The 18,878-nt window shown below is 42.1% G+C and overlaps 1 protein-coding gene across 10 annotated transcripts in view; it reads left to right on the forward strand.

The window, feature by feature from the left end:
• igf2bp2a (insulin-like growth factor 2 mRNA binding protein 2a) overlaps positions 1 to 18,878 on the forward strand; it is a 64,657-nt gene that overhangs the window by 33,996 nt on the left and 11,783 nt on the right. For 5 of the 10 annotated variants that reach the window (XM_085919889.1, XM_085919890.1, XM_085919893.1 and 2 more), the window contains 5 exons: positions 91 to 198; positions 580 to 658; positions 1,652 to 1,894; positions 2,793 to 2,853; positions 18,776 to 18,824. In XM_085919889.1, coding sequence (XP_085776015.1) covers positions 1,720 to 1,894; positions 2,793 to 2,853; positions 18,776 to 18,824 — 285 coding nt within the window. In that variant the 5' untranslated portion in view covers positions 91 to 198; positions 580 to 658; positions 1,652 to 1,719. Of the gene's footprint in view, positions 1 to 90; positions 199 to 350; positions 659 to 1,651; positions 1,895 to 2,792; positions 2,854 to 18,775; positions 18,825 to 18,878 lie in introns of those variants that run through there. The other 5 variants (XM_085919896.1, XM_085919894.1, XM_085919887.1 and 2 more) reach the window with 3 other exon arrangements.

The raw sequence follows: 18,878 nt of genomic DNA on the forward strand, positions 1-18,878 counted from the left end.
GCCATATTACTGTCTCAGTATTTCCAAATGTTATCTGATTTTCCTTTCATCAAAACAAAAAACAAATATATGTATTTTTATAACTACCAGTATTCCTTCCTTCCCTCGCCTGACACCGACTGAGAAGATGGCGGCGTCCATATTGCTGACTACGCCTTGGAAGACACGCTGACCTACTTGGCCATAACGTGAACCAGGGTAGGACGTAAATAACCCATACTGGACGATTGTGCCATTGATTTAATTTTATCACCGCATAATATCTGACTGTAACCATTTGGAATCCACGCAAGTGCATTTCATTCAGTTAGGCCTGAGCATGTGTGTAGGGGGCGGGGGGGGGGGGGGGGGGCTTTCCTTCCCCCCACAGTCAATCTGCAGCTGTAGGATGGCAGCAGTGTTCCACAGGGGGGGTTGGGGAAGAGACGAGCTGAAAAGTCACGTGAAGAGGACCCCGGAGTGGGTGTGGCGTGCAGGCCCACCCCCCTTTCGGCGTGTGGTACAGAAAGTGCTCACGACTTTCTCAGTCACAGCCCTTCCCTCTTGTGTGTCCTCCCCCCTTCCCCTCCCCCTTTACAGAGAAGCTCCACCTTGTGAACATGCACACACCCTCCGAGAAGCTACTCATGCATTGCCAGGCTTTCAATCACAGCCACAGGTTAGAGCAAAAGAAGTCCACATCATAATTCAGTGACACACTACTACGTTTTTGTTGAAGTTCAGGATGAATATTTAATTCCTACTGTGTCTAGAACGGGTACACACCTCAAGAATGAGCATGAACTTCTTTTTTTGTATTCACTATTTAATAGATCATTTTTTTTGCATGCAGTTGTGGATTTGTTATTTTCCAGAGACGTATTGTGACTAGCATTTTTTTTTAAAACGTGGGACTCACAATTAAAATGAAGTCTTTAATCAGCAATTATGTCTTAGATTTTATTGCATAATGCTACTAACACGGTGACTCAACCAATTATTTCAAATATTTCAATATATTGTTTTATAGATTTGTGGATCCATTTTGTTTTAATGCGTTTTATCTGGATTGGGGATGATAATGCATGTAGTTTAATATCCAATATAATGTTTTGAATTCATTAGAAAAATAGGTAATAAAAATATAATTATTTTTCATTTTGTAATGTAGGCCTATTTTTTTACTAAAAATATATTACAATGTGATTTATTATGTGCAGTAACAAATTCTAAAACGTGTGTTGAGATACGAAACACAGGGGAAGCATGAAAATATTTGGTGATATTTTTTACTGAGACAATAATAAAAAGTAAAGCATTTGATGGGTCGAGTCTGAATTCGGGAAACCGTACATGCCACTTTCGAGGGTCTGAACCAGCAGGGAACCCCTCGTTATGCAGCAAGCGTCGTTTTTTTTTTTTTTTTTTTTTTTTTTTTTAAAAGAGGGGCGCTTTTATTTTAGAGGCGGTGCTTGTTGGCTCCAGAGTAGTGTCGTAACTCCCAGAGTCCCCGTGAAAAAGAGTTTGGCCAGGGCCAGAGTTGCTGCAAGGGGGGGCTTGCTTTGCTTATAGCTTAGTCTTTTCCAAGGGGGGTCTAACTATTGCCTTTTCCCCCCTCCCTCAGCACCTTTTTTAATTTTCCTTTTTTTCTATTTTCTTTTTCTTTTTGCAGCCTGGCTTAAGGATCTTTTGGGATTTATTTCTCTGTCCACCCCCCTCCACCCTTGCTCCTGTCAGATCATGAACAAACTATATGTTGGGAATCTAAGTCCTTCGGTCACTGTGGAGGACTTGCAGCAGCTCTTCGGGGAAAGGAAGCTGCCTGCGGCCGAGCAGGTCCTCGTTAAATCCGGCTATGCCTTTGTGGACTTCCCCGACCAGAACGCGGCCGTAAAGGCGATCGAGATTCTCTCGGGTGAGTGAGAAGTGATGCTTTGATGAGATGACACGTTTTTTAAAAATAACGCACAGAGTCAGTCACAGGAGCTCATGCACAAATGATTAGTGTGCGTGTGTTTTGTGTTGGTGTGTATGTGATTATGTCCCACGTTTGGTGAGTGTTCGGTGCGCGCGTCAAGACTGATTGAATCGATGATCGATTGCCTGACACTTTTTGGGGGGGAAAAACAGGCGCTTTAATGTCGTCCCTTAAAGACAACACAAGTGGCACAAGATGCATAATATGCGTAAAGATTCCGTTATAGAGTGCGCCGATTTTTTGTGTGGTGATCACCCCCGCTGGAATGCGTGCGCACGGGGTGCTCTTGATGCTTCGGGTAATTATTTTTCACTTATTTTTTCTCGTGATTTTATTGAAGAGAGCCGAGCGACGCCCGCGCGGAAAACTTGTCACGTCCGTGTTCCTTGAACGTCTGGCCGTGTTTTTACGAGGTGTCTTGACGGTGGGTCGCGGGGGTCCGGAGGAAAGAGCCCATAAACAGGTAGCTGGAGAAGGGGAGGCGGTGGGTGGGTGATGGAGGGGAGGCGAGGTGAAACGATCATTCCGGGGCTGCTGCGCCTGGCCACTCGGAACCGCCTCCACCAAAGATGGATTCTTCTTTACTCTCCCACACCCTCTTGCACCTTTACCTTCAGAATCGAACCCACCGTTGAGTCTGGTTCGGTTAGCGGGGGCGCGATGTGGGAGTGTAAAGCATGGCTGCCCATTCCCCCACGCACACACTGTTTCCATCATGTTACGTGCTTTACTTGTGCTTTGAAAAGATTCCCACGGTTGCTTTGCAGAAGCTCCACAAACTTTTTTCTTCTCTTTGTATTGTTTTCTAACGCTGCACTGTCTTCTGCTCCCATAGGGAAAGTGGAATTGCACGGCAAGGTGATAGAGGTGGACTACTCTGTTCCCAAGAAGCTTAGGTAGGCCCTTTTTACTGTGAAACACACACACACACACACACACACACACACACACACACACACACACACACACACACACACACACACACACACACACACACACACACACACACACACACACACACACACACACACACACACACGCAGGTTCCCAATGAAAAAGTTAAAGTGGTCCACTTCTGGGCTACTGTTCCCAAGGAAGGAGCTTAGAAAGGCCTTTTTCGTGTCACACGTGCGCACACACACTCCTACAAACTGTTCAGTGGTTCTCAATGAGAAATTAAAAAGGTCCTCTGGAAAATGTCTGACAAATGATCATCTATTCAGTCTCAATTAATTTTTACTGCCTCGCCCAAAAATTAGCTCCATTCAATCAATATTTACTGAAATATTACCATTTTGCTTTGTTCTAAAAATGATGAATAGAAGAAATACTAAAAATAATAGGTTTGGGGGGGAAAGCGTTTGCATTTTAAATTTTTTTTTTTTACTGTGGCTCCTGACAGAAAAGTGTTTAGGTCGAGGTTTGAATTCCCTTCCATGTATCATAAAAATGTGTTAATTCTCTTCAACCTACAGGTTTGTGCTGTTTAATGTTGTAAAGCACGTTTTGCTCCACGCACACACATTTCAGTGTTGGTGGAAATACATGTAGTTTGTTATTGTGCCAAAATGAGCAAATATACATGTTATGATATAAGTCTGGCCTAATTGTCAATGCACCTGAATTGGATCATGACTACATTGAGGAAGCCCAGCCGCCATACCGACCCCCATCGTGTTGCTGTATCACCGCAATGCACAACGAGCAGCATACCAATCAGCTTCTTCACATAAACGTACGCGTGCGTATACGTGGAAAACGAAAGGCAACTCCCTGCGTCAATGACGCCTTATGTCTTTCTATTTTTTTTGTTGTTGTTTGCACCGCCACGCAGTTTCATCTCTCCCTCGCCGCAACAGCGCACTTTTTCCTTTTTTTGCGCAATCTATACGCTTCCGCGGGTCCCATAGATTGCGCAACCACCCCCTAGTCTAAATGGAGAAGCCACATTGCGTGACAAAAAGGTAAATATTCAAGCCCCTTGTGAAGGAACACGTGACTCCACCACTATACGCTTCCAGCGCCCCTCCAACCCAACCCCCCACACTTCTTCCGTGCACGCTCTCCTGTATTCACAACCCACGCGTTTTTTTTTTGGGGGGGGGGGAGGGTTACGTGTACCCCGAGCAATTAAACCAACGTTGTAAACGTTTTAAAGTTGGATAAAAAAAACAAACAAACACCATTTGGTGTGTAACGGCGCATTCGAGGAGCTCACCAACATGGCGCACAATGGGTGCGCCACTCCCCTTCACAGTCAACGTGCACGTAGGCCATGATGGCCGAGCCTCATAATGGCTGCCACGATGGCCTTTTTCTTGCGTGGGGCGGGATCACGCGGGGCAAAAAAAAAAAAAAAGTGCATACATGTGTGCTTAGCTGGAAGGAAAAAAAAAAGAGCGTCTGAGAGAGTGTGGGTGGATCGCCTCGCCCACACATGTGGGAATGTACATACACTCCCCCCCCCCCCCATTCCGCGTGTTAGGCAGCCCTTCGCCAATTCAGCGGCGGTGCAACATGCATAGGCGAAATCATAAGAGCGGCAGGTTACGTCTTTTCTACGTCGTGACTTCTTTTTTTTTTTTCACTCGCGTTGAATGCAACGATTCCAAATTTCTAACGTAGAAATAGTTACGGAACGTCCAAATAAGACGTCACAATGGCCGTAATAATTAGATTACAATGCATGTTTATGTTAATGTAATTCTTTTATTGTATTCATCCCCATTGTACAATCTTCTTACTATACTCTGAATATAATTCAACATTTTAAACAGCATTCATTAGTATAATTTAATAAATAATTGTGGACACATTTTCAGTTATTTCGTTTTGTGTTTTTTTTCAGTTGAAACGTTTGTATCTATAATTAAATTTGATAAGAGTAATGACGAGTGTGTGGATTGTTCTCAGGCATTTTGAGTTTTCCTGTTTTGTGTGGATTTGTTGATTTAGTATATTGTTGCTCATTTTTATTTATTTGAATAATTGGATTAACATTTTGATCTTTCTTTATATGTTCAATATAATACACGTTTTTCTCTATTCAATAGCAGTTTGCTAGTTGTTTTTCTATTAAGGACTAGTTGTGGTTTGCGTCATATGTGTTTGGTTGTTGTTTTAGTTGCTTATAAAATGCTGGAAAAAATTAAGACAAAGACTACAATGTTTTGGCAAGTGAACTTAATTTAATTTTAGGCTGTAATACCTGTTGCATTTTTGTCATCATACAATTAGCATAATGTCCATGAATAGAAACACAGAATTTTGTTAACTCTTGATATAATTCCACAGATATTATTATTGATATCCAGCACAAGGAACATAAAGAATATATTTGGTTTTATTTGCAGGACTCAATTTCTTGTTTCTTTTTCATTTATTTTTTTGCATGCCATATATCGTTTGCAAAATTTGTTTCATTTTACATTGAAATGTTTTTTATTCTAACCCTGCCATTTAACATGAGGGAGAGTAATTCAATTTAGCAGGCACTATTTTTGATTTTTTTTTTCTGAGCTATATGGTCAAAATTCAATTAGACAACTGCGATTCAATTTGAGCAGGAAATTTAGTTGATAAATCTTTGCTTATTTATAACTGTGTTAGTTGATTGTAGCTTATACTCTGTGTACAATCGACTGAGTTTCCATCAGGGTTGTCCATATCTTATTTATTTAATGAAATGATATGTAGCGTCGCTTGACTATTAAATGTAGTGACCGAAAGAATTTGTGCAAGTGTGACATTATGCACGTTCTTTTAATGCGTTTGTGAATATTCTACATGTTTATTTGTCCCTCTGCACATTTGATTGAAGTTGAATCCATTACAAGACCAATTTGCTGTTTTGCAGATAATTCTAAAGGAAGATGTAAACAGCTGCATTGCACCACATCAGGTCAGCCTGTGAGTCAAAATAGCGAAAGGTGATAGCTATTAGTCAATCCGTTCCGAATCCATTTAAAGTCCCCGCTTGATCACGAAGCTCTCAGCCATGCTGATCTCCCCCTGACTCAGTGTCTCTTCTCACCTGAGCTTAAAAACATTTTTTTTTTAATTTATTTTTCTATTTGGCCTTTATTAATGAACCGCAATGTGTGAGCTCACGCTAACATCCTCATTTTTTCACTGATCACTTATTCACAAAAGCGCTGTCGTGTTTCTTTTGGTGTTCGGCGGACTCGATGTAGAACGGTCGAGCACATAACTCGGGGGAGATGTGAGAAGATTGCAAATTGTGCAGCTCTGAGACCGGTCGGAATCACTGTTAGAACTACCGGAATCTTCTTTTACCAGCCCGGTGCTTCCACACACCGTGGCTCCCCCCCAGCATGTTTTCATTTGACTCCAACCTGTTGCCTTTCAGCCACAGGGAAACTGATTGGCAAACTGGACAATTTTGCCAGATGAGTTCACCCGCAGTACATTCAGATTAGATTCTTGGTTGGGGACATTACGGAACTTGGCATGTTTTGACTGGGGCGAGAAAATGAGCAGAACTTGAGCCCGTTCAATGACAAATGAACCAGCTCAGGTTTAAGATGTAAACAGATGAACCCGATTGCTTATTAAACACACCTTTGGTGTTGCATATTTGTAGTTTATATATCATCGTGTATTTGTAAAGGACTCTTATTTGCTCAAGATGTTGCTTTAAAGTGCTCTTGAGTATTTGCTGGTGTGCGTAGCCTGGTAAAGCTGCTCAGACAATTATTAACCTTTTTTAAATGGGCAATTTCGCTTCATGTTGCTTGTATTCACTTTTTCACCTGCCCCCAACTCCTTCCTATTTACATTGTTGAGCCTGCCATTGACCAAAAAAGAGAAGAGAATGATCTCAGAGTTGTAATGGGAACTTTTATGTGGAAAAGAAAGAGAAAAGAGAAATGCACCGTTTTTTTGTTGTTGGTTTTTTTTAAATAAGAGAAAACTCTGCTTGTCCGCCACCAGTGTGCATTTGATCTGTTCACACTCTGCGTAAGGACAACAGGTGAATCCCATTTGAAGACACGCAATGGGTTGTAAATTTTCAGCGCTCGCACAGGGCACCCAAGGGTGTGGTCTCCACGGGGTGGGCGGGTGGGCAGCTGAAGCTTACGGCGAGTGGTGACACTCCTACCATCGTCCTGTATCAACACCTCATAGTGTAACCATGCACTGATGGCTTCCGAACAGGTGAAATGAGATGGCTGAAAGTAGCATGTGTCCAAGGCTGGATTTGGCCTGCCACACAACCCAGTGAAGCAGTCGAACGCAACTGAACTGGACTAAAAAAAAAAAACATCTGTGGGGAATGAATTAAGCAGCAAAGTCCAGCCATTTTTAATCATCTCCGTGGGCGGCCATTTTGCCTCCTTGTTTTTGACTGAAAATGACATCACAGTTGGGCTGACATGACGACCGGTCACAGCTTGGCTCATGAATGTCAAACTCAGACAACAGGTTAGCTGTGATTGGTTGTAACCAGGAGCAACTGTGATGTCATTTTCAGTCGATAAAAAGTGGCAAAATGGCCGCCTCCTCGAGCTAGATAAAAACGTGTGAATCGAAACGTATAGTACATCAAGTTTAGAAGGTGACTTCCTCTTATTTAGTTTATTTTTTAGTGTCAACATCCAAATGGCACCTTTTTTCATTTTCAAATGAAATCAGTGTATGCCGTCGCTTAGTCAGCGGGGCTAAATTCCAGCTTCCACGATGACCGAGAACATAATAAGCAGTAAAAGCATGGATGGATGTCATCTTAAGACCTTTGTCATTTCTCAGCGGAGCAGAGAGTGCTGACTGGTTTGAGATGCAGGTCCAGTTTGTGTTGGGAGCGCTGGCTGTAGAGCGGTCAGAGTGCTGATTTTATTTGACAGCCAATACTACATATGCCAACAAGTAAAAATACCAGCGCTCGTTTGGGTTCTCCAAGTGCAGCAAAGGGAAAAAAGTGCTGAGTCCGATTGTGTGTCACTGCCCGAGCCCTTTTGTGACCTTTCTTATTCATAACCTCCGCTCGGAGCCATCGTTTTTATTCTTTTCCATATGTATGCGCTCCCGTCGCGGGAACGGGACCTCGGTAGTTTTGCCTGGCTGGAAGCTGAAACGAACCCCCCCACAAACCCGCCATTGTGCCTTCTTCTCTATCCCAGCGAGTAGAAGAGGACACACAGAGGGACTTCCGAAAGAGGCAGTGTCAGAGCCAGAGACGGGAATACTTGTGTGGGTGCGTGTCCGTTTCCCCGTCTGCTCATACACGAGGAGAACTACTGATAGAGGGCAGCATTGCTCCCCCTAGTTGGAATGCCTGCGGAGAGTTTGATGAACTAATTAGATACAGATTGATAGATAAGATAGATGGATAGATCTCTCATTAGCTTTTTTTTTTTTCATACATCATATTAAACGGGTGTCAACAACAATGTGTGGATCAACTGAAGTCGTAAAAAGGATGGAACCTCTTTTGCCCGGACCTGACAGATCAATATAGCTAACAAGCAAGACCTTTGGTATAATGGCTTTGTGTTGAGAAAATAAATAAATAAATAAATAAATAAATAATTGCGGGAATTCAAACATGACTTGTCAGCTTTACAACATCAGGCAATGAGATGAGAGCATACCTGTCCGTACAGAATAACGGCTTAAGTATAAGCCGGTTGTGCATCAATAAAACTCTTGCGTGCTTTTAGAAAGTGCAAGAGGTGTAATTTTGTTCTGGAGCTTGTTTCTGACATGGTGAAATCAGCTCTTAATTGCCTTTGCGTGTTTAGCCATTAAAAAATATCAAATATCCAACCATGTATCCCAACACCACATGAACAGGTTATTCAAGACTCGGCCTTGGCCGCTGTTGCTTCCTTTACTTCCTGCTCGAGTGCCATTTGATATTTTGCAAGAATGACCTCATATATGGGGCCTGTTCTTTGAATCTGCTCTATGTGATTGATTGTCGGATTGTGCAGACAGATGCCAGAAAGTAGATGTAATTTGAATTTTTTTTTTCACATTTTTTTGTGTTTTCATTTTATTTGATCTTATTATTTAACAAATTACTATTTCACATTTTTTTATACAACAAACAATGCTTTCTTTCATTTTGTTAGCATTTGTAAGTGTATTTATTTATCTTTGGTCCAGGATTCTAACCGAGAACCTCAGAAGTGAGCAAATAAGCTTTTCTACGTTTAGAACGACACCAAATACCAAAATACAGGTGACTTTGACGCTCAAGGTCGCGAGCATAGAGTGAACGCAAACATTTGTAGAAACCTGTCATGTTGTGGTACTCTACTGAGATATCCCTCAGGGTGTAGAATACATTATTTTTTTATTTCTCTAAATCGCCTGTACATAGAGATTCCCATGAGGTGGATCACTATTACGCTCCTGTTTTTTTTTTTTGTTGTTTTTTTTACAAACCCAACAATGGTGTCACAGCACAGTGGACGTTGCTAGGTAACGGGTCACTTGATTCATGTGTACGGCGTGCGTTGCCTATATTTCCTGAGACACTGCCCTGAAATGTAGGTGAAGCGCTTGCACCAAAAAAAAACATGCACGTCCAGCAGGTCAGTAAATATTTGATGGCGAAGCAGTCATGCATACGTCTTTGGTATTTTCATTGATGGCGGTGCTACCGTTCACCTCCCTGCCGTCTCAAGGGAACGTCACACCCTACTTTCCACTGCAGCATTTGCCTCCTCCCCCTCCCTCCCTCCCTCTCTTCTTCCTCACATGTGCACGTTTTGTGTCAGCGGATCCACGTTATTCCTACGCTCCATTGAGCCCTTACGTGAAATATGGGCCTGACTTCCAGTATGAACCGGAACCAGTGTTTTATTGACATTGTAACTGGTCTCGTGAGTTGACTTTCTACAGATTTAAAGTTGTCGTAATTTGTAGGGAAAAGCATATTAATATTATCAATCCCATAGGTTTAAAAAAAAAAAAAAAAGGCAATATCTACCTGCCACTTTGGGTGTCTTACAAGAAGTTGTGCTCATAATTGTTTCTCCATCAAAGCTCTCAAGAATGAGGTAGGACCCCCCCCCCCCTCCTTTACCCTCCAGCTGCCTTCCAACAATGTCGCCGCTTCCTGGCACAGTGTGGCAACGCTGAATGAGGCCAGCTGTGCATGAGTGGGTGTAAATAGTGTACGACTGTATGCTATGTACTGTAAGCTGAATGTGAGCCTCCCCTATCGCATCGTGTAACGGAGACAGGCGTTTTATTCTTAGCAGCTTACTCCTTTTTGGCATTCCTCAACAGCACTACACAGTTTGTGTGTGTGTGTGTGTGTGTGTGTGTGTGTGTGTGTGTGTGTGTATGTGTGTGTCCTCTATAGAATGACCTCGTGTCTCTGGCGCCATTCCCCTTAGCGGGAGTCAGTAGTTCATCTCAGTCGGATAATTGCTGGTAATTTGTTTTCTCTTTTGGGCGAGAAGTGTGTTAGAAGTGACTCGAGGCGGCTGTTTTGATGCTGCAGCATGTCGTATGAAAGATAGAAAGGGAAACTCGTGCTTTTTAATAGCTGCCCATGTGTGAGTCAACTGAGGGATTTCCTAACCTATCTTTTTGTCCTCCACCTCTCAAATCTCACCCTAGAAAGTCACAAATTACGTCATGGGGAATACCTGATACGCAGAATGTCAGTATAAGCAAATTGTTTCTGTTCTTTTTTATGTTTTTAATGCAAATCGGATTTTCCGTTGATGTGTTTTTGGATTTTTTTGAGCATTGAGCAATATTCCCGCACAGAGAATGAAAGTTGTTCTTCACCCCAGATTAAAAAAAAAAAAAAAAGCTTAGATCTAAATTTAAAGGTTCTCTTACTTTTGTGCACAATTTTCAGTCATTAGTTATTAGACTATGAAAATCATTTATTTCAACAGAGTCAAATTGTCCTGAGAATGATTATGAAAGCAAAGCAGTCTGTAAATGTTTGCAGATTTGTTTGTTGTTGTGAGTTGGAGTTTTTAAATCCCAGGCAAGGCTAGAAAATTAATGAGTTGTGTGTTACTGTGATGCAATTATTATTATTTTTTTTCTGACGCAAGTGTGCAGGTGCATGTAAATGTGCCGAACCGCTTTTTTTTAATTTGTTTGTTTACTAAGCAGCACTTTGACTGCACAGTACCTGCAACATATGGCAAAAACATTACACTCACCTGCTCAGTTAAAAAAGAACCAGTTTATCGTGATTCACACCTGTCGCACTCCTAAGCAATTTCTAGTTTGCTTCCTACTTAAACCCCCGCCTCATTTATAAGCGAAGGATTTGGAGCCATTTTAGCCAACGGATTAAAGTCTGCCAGAGATAATGCCACTTGAGCCACTTTTGAGTCACGTGACACAACACGGCCCAAGGTTTTTTTTTATTTGTTTGTTTTGTTTTTGGGTTGTATTAGTTGTTTTTTTTAAGACGCCGAAGGTTGCACATAATATATAAATGAATCTCTGATATTGTTTCGAATTTTAATCCTCACAGGCTGCCGTACTTTTTACACATCATAATCGTATTTTCTATATTAGTTATGTCGGTGACTCCAAAACGATGCTCCCTCTAGTGGTACATTTATCTCATTTTTTTTTTTAAAGAACTCCTATGCCCGCTATGCTACTGTTTTTAACATCAGTTCAAGTTTATATCTATAGCCCTCAGCCCTTGTTATAATACTGGACATTATGGTGGTACTTGTAAATAGCTAAGTATATTTTTAGGTGCTACTTGGTGTAAAAAGCCAAGAGCAACTGACTGTTCAGCATCACAGCCAGGGGTTGCATCCTCTTTTAGCTGACTTGGGGAAAGTTTGGCAACAACCTGCTCTGCTCGTCAGTCAAGGCAATTAGGAGCAACACCTTTTTTGGTTGTCGCTGCATTCTCGATGTTGGACGTTTCAGGTTTCCGCATTGTACTTTTGGGCCAGACACTCGTCAATCCAGTTTGTATTCCTGCGAGTATTCTCATATGTAACGCATGCTAACGCCCCCCCCCCCCCTAAACGTGACGACAACTGATGTTGGTACACTCCACGCCGAACAAACAACACGCTGTGTATTGATCCCTAAATGCTACGAGCTGGTACCATTTATTGCCGATTCACAACCATCAATCAACGTCAAGGTAGTCCTGAATTAAAAAGCGCGCCGGCCTTTATCGTCTTCTATCATTTACAAAACAATGTGTTGCAGCGATCATGTGATTAAAAACCCTAAGACATCTTTTTTATATCAATCAATCACAATTTGATTCTGTTATTTAATTACCAGTTGACTCGTCAGAATAAGACAGGCCGCACTGTCGCCAAACACATTGTACAGGCAATATTTTAATTATTATTGTTCAGTATAGTCGTGCATATTAAAGTAGAAAGAGAAAAAGACTAAAAGAAGACTCAAAATTGCACATAATGTCAATGTGAGTGTGAATGCTGCTAGGCTTTTGCACATATCGCTACACACACGCACACACACACACACACACACACACACACACACACACACACACACACACACACACACACACACACACACACACAAACACAGTAGACTGCCAAAGAGAAGAGGACGTTTGAGGTTTTACGTCATGTCGAGTATGCGTGTGTGCGGTATTGATCCAGGTTAACCCCGCCAGACCAGCTCCGATAGTCAGGCAGGCACTTGGACAGGCTCAGCTTTCGGCCCTCCACCTCCACTTGCAATAGCTTATGGTGGGCAGATTAAAGGATGAGACCTGATGAACAAGCAGCACGCACATAAAGCAGCGAGCGGCCGTGAGGGGCAAGCGGGTGGCGCCGGCCCGCGTCTACCTGTCGAGCGGGAGAACACTTTGCATGCACGTGGGGGGTAAGCGCACCGTGTTGTCTCGATGGTAACGTGTGCAAACCTGCTGACTGTCACTCATTTTGGCTGAAAAGAAAATGCTAATGTTTTGTGTTGCCCTGCGAGAGACCACAGGCATTCTCAATTGATCAAACACGCATGCTGAGGAAAAAAAAAAAAGCAAAGCACTTTTTTTATTTTTTTTATTTAGGCGGTTGTTATTGTTGCCATGTCGATTTTCTCGTTGTTTGCATGTCAGTAGTACCTGCTTGCGTGCTATAATCTGGCTTCAAAAAGACACATATCACACGTTTTTTTTCCACGCGGCAGGTCATTCTCACCAACCAAACAAAACCACCCCCGGACTCATAACGATGGCCAAATTTATAGAACAAACTGAAGAAGTAGGCGTCCTGTGGCTCTGCCGCAAGCTTCTCACTTTAGTGACTGCAGGAAGATGGGGGAGGAGACAGATGTTGTATCAACATGACATATATATGATGTCAAACAAGTGCTGTCAGAAGGAGCCACGCAAAATGTTCAATCCTGAGCAACAGCCTAAATGATGAAGCCTTCTAGTTGACAAACCAGACTCATTTTGAATGCTACCAAGCTACCGTAGAGTTCCGTGAAGAATGTCCCCCAATACACAATACATTCACACGTATTTGAGGCATGCTGCAAGAAGTCGACAGGGGCTGAATCACGATGGCGTATAGCGGCTATGGTGGAATGTACTGTTTTTATTTCAATAGTAAGCAAAACTTTTCAAATGTTTTCTGTGCGCTCCGGTCCGGGATTGTATTTATCGTGATGACATCAGAGAAGTGAAAGTCTTATCCACGGCAATATGGCCAAGTAGCTTTGTATGTAACTGATTTTGTTTTATTTGGGTTTCTGCAATCAAAACACTGATAGTGACAGTGTCAACTTGACATGAGTGATTGCAGCGGCTTTCACTTGTTGACATTTTTTTGTGCGAGCTTGTACAGTGAGGCGCATCATACCGTGTGTGTGTGTGTGTGTGTGTGTGTGTGTGTGTGTGTGTGTGTGTGTGTGTGTGTGTGTGTGAGAGAGAGACTCGGCAGACTGATATTCATGGTGTGTGTGTGTGTACTTTTACAATTCGTGTGCACTAGACAAATAGATCTTTATGTTGTCTCTCTCTCTCTGAAAGGACAGACAGATGGTCACATGATATTTTAAGAAGTGATTGCACAATGATCTTCAGAGACAACAACAACGCTGTAGCTGTATTGCACTCTGTAATAAAACCACACATAATGAGGAGGTATTAGTCACAAGTTTTACTTGTAATGGCAATAAAGCATAATGAGAAAAGCTCCTCCAATTATCTTTGCTGTCATAAGAAGCATCGGTTGTGCTCCCAAAGTGCTGTCAATAGATTTCAAAATAAGAGCAAGCAAATACTAATCAGTGATCTTGTAAGGACATTCAGCTGTAAATTCGATTTTGGATCAATTGTTACTTGAATACCATTTAAGGGAATGGTAAGCTATTTTAAATGAATACACTATATATCCGCCGGCTCGCGCTGCTTCTTCCTCCCTTTAGTCGAGAGAAGAAGGCGGCAAGCTCACTGTTGCACCGTGATGAGCTCTCACCCGCAAAGAGTTGATAAGGGAAACGCAGGCGCTCGGGCGCTTCCTGCTGAGATGAGATGCTCGGCAGCACGGTAGAGCGAGCGCTACGTCACTGCTGTGGTCTTTGCGTGTAGAGAGGGTGCAAGGAATTCAAGGATGCATCTATCAAGGGAATTGTCGGACAGTAACTCCATTATATTTTTCTCGTTTGTTTACATTAGGTGGTCATTTGAAATGACAGATTGAAGATTACATGAGTTTGTTTGGGAGTAGACACCGTGATAATGGTTTAATTGTGTGTATGAATACAAAGGGACAGAGTTCGGATTTATGTTTGTGATGACCAGATGTTTACATTTTTTGAATAGGGAGGTGTTCATGTTCCAAATGGAGCCCTTTGTGTCGATGACAATGAACACATACTGTATACATCACGAGAATATATAAGTCGGATAATAATGACTAGAAATATAGAAAGTCACCGAAATGTTCTGAAGGGTAGGACACCTCACTAGATGTAGATATGTAGATAGATGAATCATAATAAATAGCAATTCTAAGTGAACACAAGGAAAACGTTCCTTTTTTTAATTTTTTTTATTTACCGATTATTCGTCCACTTAGTTTAGAGAAGGATTTTTTTTTTTGTCAAATATACACGCAAACAATGCAACTGGCAATGAGGCCGAAATGCCAATCAGTCACCAAAGCATTTCTGATTTTTGCATTTTTATCAAAATGGCCAATTTACATTTGAACAGTTGCACTGGCGTAAAAGAAAGCAAGCAAGCAAATAAATAAATGAATGAATAAATAAATAAATAAATAAATAAATAAATAAATAGCAGTTTTTGTTTGCATGAAAAATACTTAGGAGTTTAGTTAAAGGCTGTGTGGGGTATTATTTTTTTCTTTCTGGTGAGAGCGAGATATGCTGCCGACAGGCCCAGTGGACTGAAAGGCTATTTGGGATGTCTCTTTATTCATCCAAAGTGAGCCTCCCGCTGGGCCTGCGAGCCGTCACCGACAGCACGAGCTTGTGCTCACAACTAGGAGGTAAACAACGCTTTCAGAGGGCCTCATTACACACAATTATTTGACCAATGTTTTTATCCTTTGCTGTGGAAAAAAGAGACAATTTTGTCCTCAAGTCCCAAACTCTTTGCTTTAGATGTTACAATTTTGGCCTTCAATAACTATTTTTTTTTTTGTATGTGAAATAATCATTTTTATAAATTTAGCAACATGTAGGAAGATACAGCTGAGAATATTTGGTTCATTATTATATCTAAATGTCAAATTACAATGTGACATTTGCGTTGCATCTCTCGCATTCTCTCCACTGGTGGTTTTACCTAAATTCATCAAATGCATTCCAAAATCATAACCTTTTGTGGACCAGAATAATTTCATAATTTTACCAAGGCTACTCGTAACGTGCTTTTCACAAAATATTTTTCAAAACAGGTGCAAAAATGCAGAAAATATTACGCGTAAAATACTACAAACGCAAATTTGCATTGAACAGGCATAGCAGCAATAAAATGATGTAAAACTTCACCAGCTCATAAAATACAAAGTCATCAATTTTTAAGTGGTTAATAAAATAATCACAAAAATCCATCCATTGTTGTAAATGTACATCAGTTGTTTTGTGAGCGAAACAACAGTAATAACCCTTAATGTGTCAACTTAAATGTGTTGTAAATTAGAAATAAAGCTTAGCACTTTGATTAGTGAGACTAAACAACTCAAAAGAATTTGAGTTGCACGGAATAACTCAAATATTATTATAATTCAAAACTCATTCACTTTACAAAAATATCAACGTGAAGTGACTTCATTTAGTTTGTTTATCATTTTTATTATTGCTGGCCATACAGTAAGAATGAGTCATACAGATTAAGAACTCCTGGAAGTGCTAAAGTGATTTAACTTGAGCTTTTCTGTCAATGATCTCAATCGTCTTCAGAACGCGTTGACGTTTGAGCAGCCTCTTTCCTGCCCGTCCAAATCGGCGGGACCGCCCTGTGTGCTGTGTACGCAGACACCGCCATTTAGCTGTTACAGGTGGGAGCGGTAAATATTAGCTTTTCAAATGAGCGTGGCCACTTTTGGCTATCCAAAGGCCAAATTGAGAGGATTTCTACCCCCCCCCCCCCCCCTTCCCCTCCTCCTTGTTGGCAGGCAGCTAACAAACATTAAGTGACCATTCTGTGTGAATCCTCCTCTCATTTGGCGCACTTGGAAAGGAGGAGTCGAGGAAGGGCTCTGGGTTCACCTTGTGTGCCCGCGTGTAAACAAAACAGTCCGCATTGGCATGGGGGTCTCACCCAACTCTGCTGACAGACAGACAGACAGACGGGCGGGGGATATTCTGCTCAGCGTGTAGCCACAGGCATGCTTAAAATGGGCAAGTGTCACTTTTTCCAAAAAGATCCTGGAAGTTGCATATTTGCAAGCGACGGGGCAAGCAAATGGCATTGTGTGGTGAAGCGCACGAAAGAAGAAAGGCAGCGAAGGATGACTCTGGTGTGCCGAAGCATTACAGTAACAATATGTAGAAAAAAAAAAAGAGAAATCCCTTTTCACACGCACCACACACACCGCATTTGAATTTCCAGGCTCTGCGGTATTTAAACAAAACTCCCAACGATGCCCTTTTTTATAGCAATCGTATTCAATTCATGTAGATCCCACCACAATTCTATCCAGTCGGCTGGTGAGCAGGTAAACTATCCAGCTGTTCATTTTCGACAGCGCTCATCCGTGTGAGTGAGCTGGAGCCGAGCCCAGCTGACTTTACACACCGCGGGGCAAAAATAGACAAACAACCCGAAGCACACTTAATTTAGAGTCTTTAATACACGAGTTCAGTTTTTTTTTTTTGCTTAACAGTCCAAGATTTGCGGATTCCGTCGTTTTCATTAACCCTGGCTAAGATATCGGACCTTTTTGTAAAGTCAAATCAAAAGGGCAGCTACGGGTGATCTAATATTTGTTGATTTCTGTTTTGATATACTCCCAGCTAGCATAATGGTCCTCATTTGGACTTGGCAACAGCCCCCCCTCTTTGGCAGCCTTCTTCTGGACTTCAGCTCGACTGACATTTGATCCCGTGATCAAGTGCAGCACGCGAGCGAGCGAGCGCGGATCAGTGGTGTCCATTAGCGCAATCAATAGGGAAGACCTCACTTCAAGTCCTCGCCGCATCCAAGCAGACATTTCTGAGCGGTTCTTTCCATACTGTGACATTTTGCTTACGACACTTTGACACAACCTATTTCGCCTCGCCGTGTGTAAGTCATCCACTCACTCCAAAGCAAAATCAATTTCAAGCCTCGTTTAATAGTCACGCCTATGCCAAACACAGTCAACTCATTTGTTTGTCGTATTGGATGAATGAGGTGAAGAGTGGAATGTCCTGTGTGAATCTCAGCCTCTCTCTCCTCCTCCTCCTCCTCTGCTCTCTCTTCTCTTTTTTTCTTGTTCCCCGGAGGAGCACAGTCAGAACGAGTCATTCATTCATTCATTCATGTCCTGCTGCCCGCATGCGCGTCTTTCCAGAAAGCTCGGCCAGCCCACCGCAGACGCTAATTTCTCCCACTCTCACCTCTCCTCCAGCTCTCTCCATCACTTCAGCTCATGGAATGTCTGCTAATTGTCCTCCAAAGTGCTCTTAAGGACTTTGGGGGTTTTGCACGAGTGTGTGCTGTTTTTTTTTTGTTTTTTCCTTCACATAAATATCTGCTTCTTTTGGAAATCGCAGCACTTGTGTTGACTGCGCCGCTGCTTGTGTTGTTTCTCACACTTTGTGGTCACGGGGCGGTTTTGTGTTTGAGCTATTAAGAGAAAATTGTGGTGATAAAACAGCACGATGTGGAAATTTAATACCAAAAGCTGTTCAAAAGACGATATACAGATACTGGGAAACAATCTTGAGTTTACTTATTTTATTACACACTTAGAGGCAGCATGGTGGGCTAATGGTTAGCCCATCTTGTCGCAGGTTCAAATTTCAGGTTTTGATAGTGAAATAAAACAGGGAGCAGTTCCATGACTTGTCTCACTAAGCCCGGCAGTGAGGCTGCTAAACGGTGATGTGAGTTAGCTGTAACCATGGCAACTTAGACACACAATGCGTGTAAAGATTTAACCTTGCCTTCAAAAAGAACAACCTTGGAGGTGTTACGCAGCCCCCCCCCTCGCTAACCACGTCTCCCATTTTAAGGAAATAATCATGGCTTGGAAGAAAACTGGAGTGTAAAACTATCAAATAGTTCTATTAATAGAATTGGGTGGGAAACGCATGTAGTTGATATGAAATGCGACAAGTGATATGAAAATATTCCTGTGTGCCTGTCTCGGTTTGTAATTTTCAATGTCTCTCCCATCCCTGCAGGAGTCGGAAGATTCAGATCAGGAACATTCCTCCTCATTTCCAGTGGGAGGTGAGTTGCGTGTGCGCTTGAATTACACACTTTTGGTTTCCAAACTTGACCTGA

Source organism: Syngnathus leptorhynchus, chromosome 9, assembly GCF_054491065.1.
Source record: "Syngnathus leptorhynchus isolate UIUO chromosome 9, UIUO_Slep, whole genome shotgun sequence".
NCBI lineage: Eukaryota > Metazoa > Chordata > Actinopteri > Syngnathiformes > Syngnathidae > Syngnathus > Syngnathus leptorhynchus.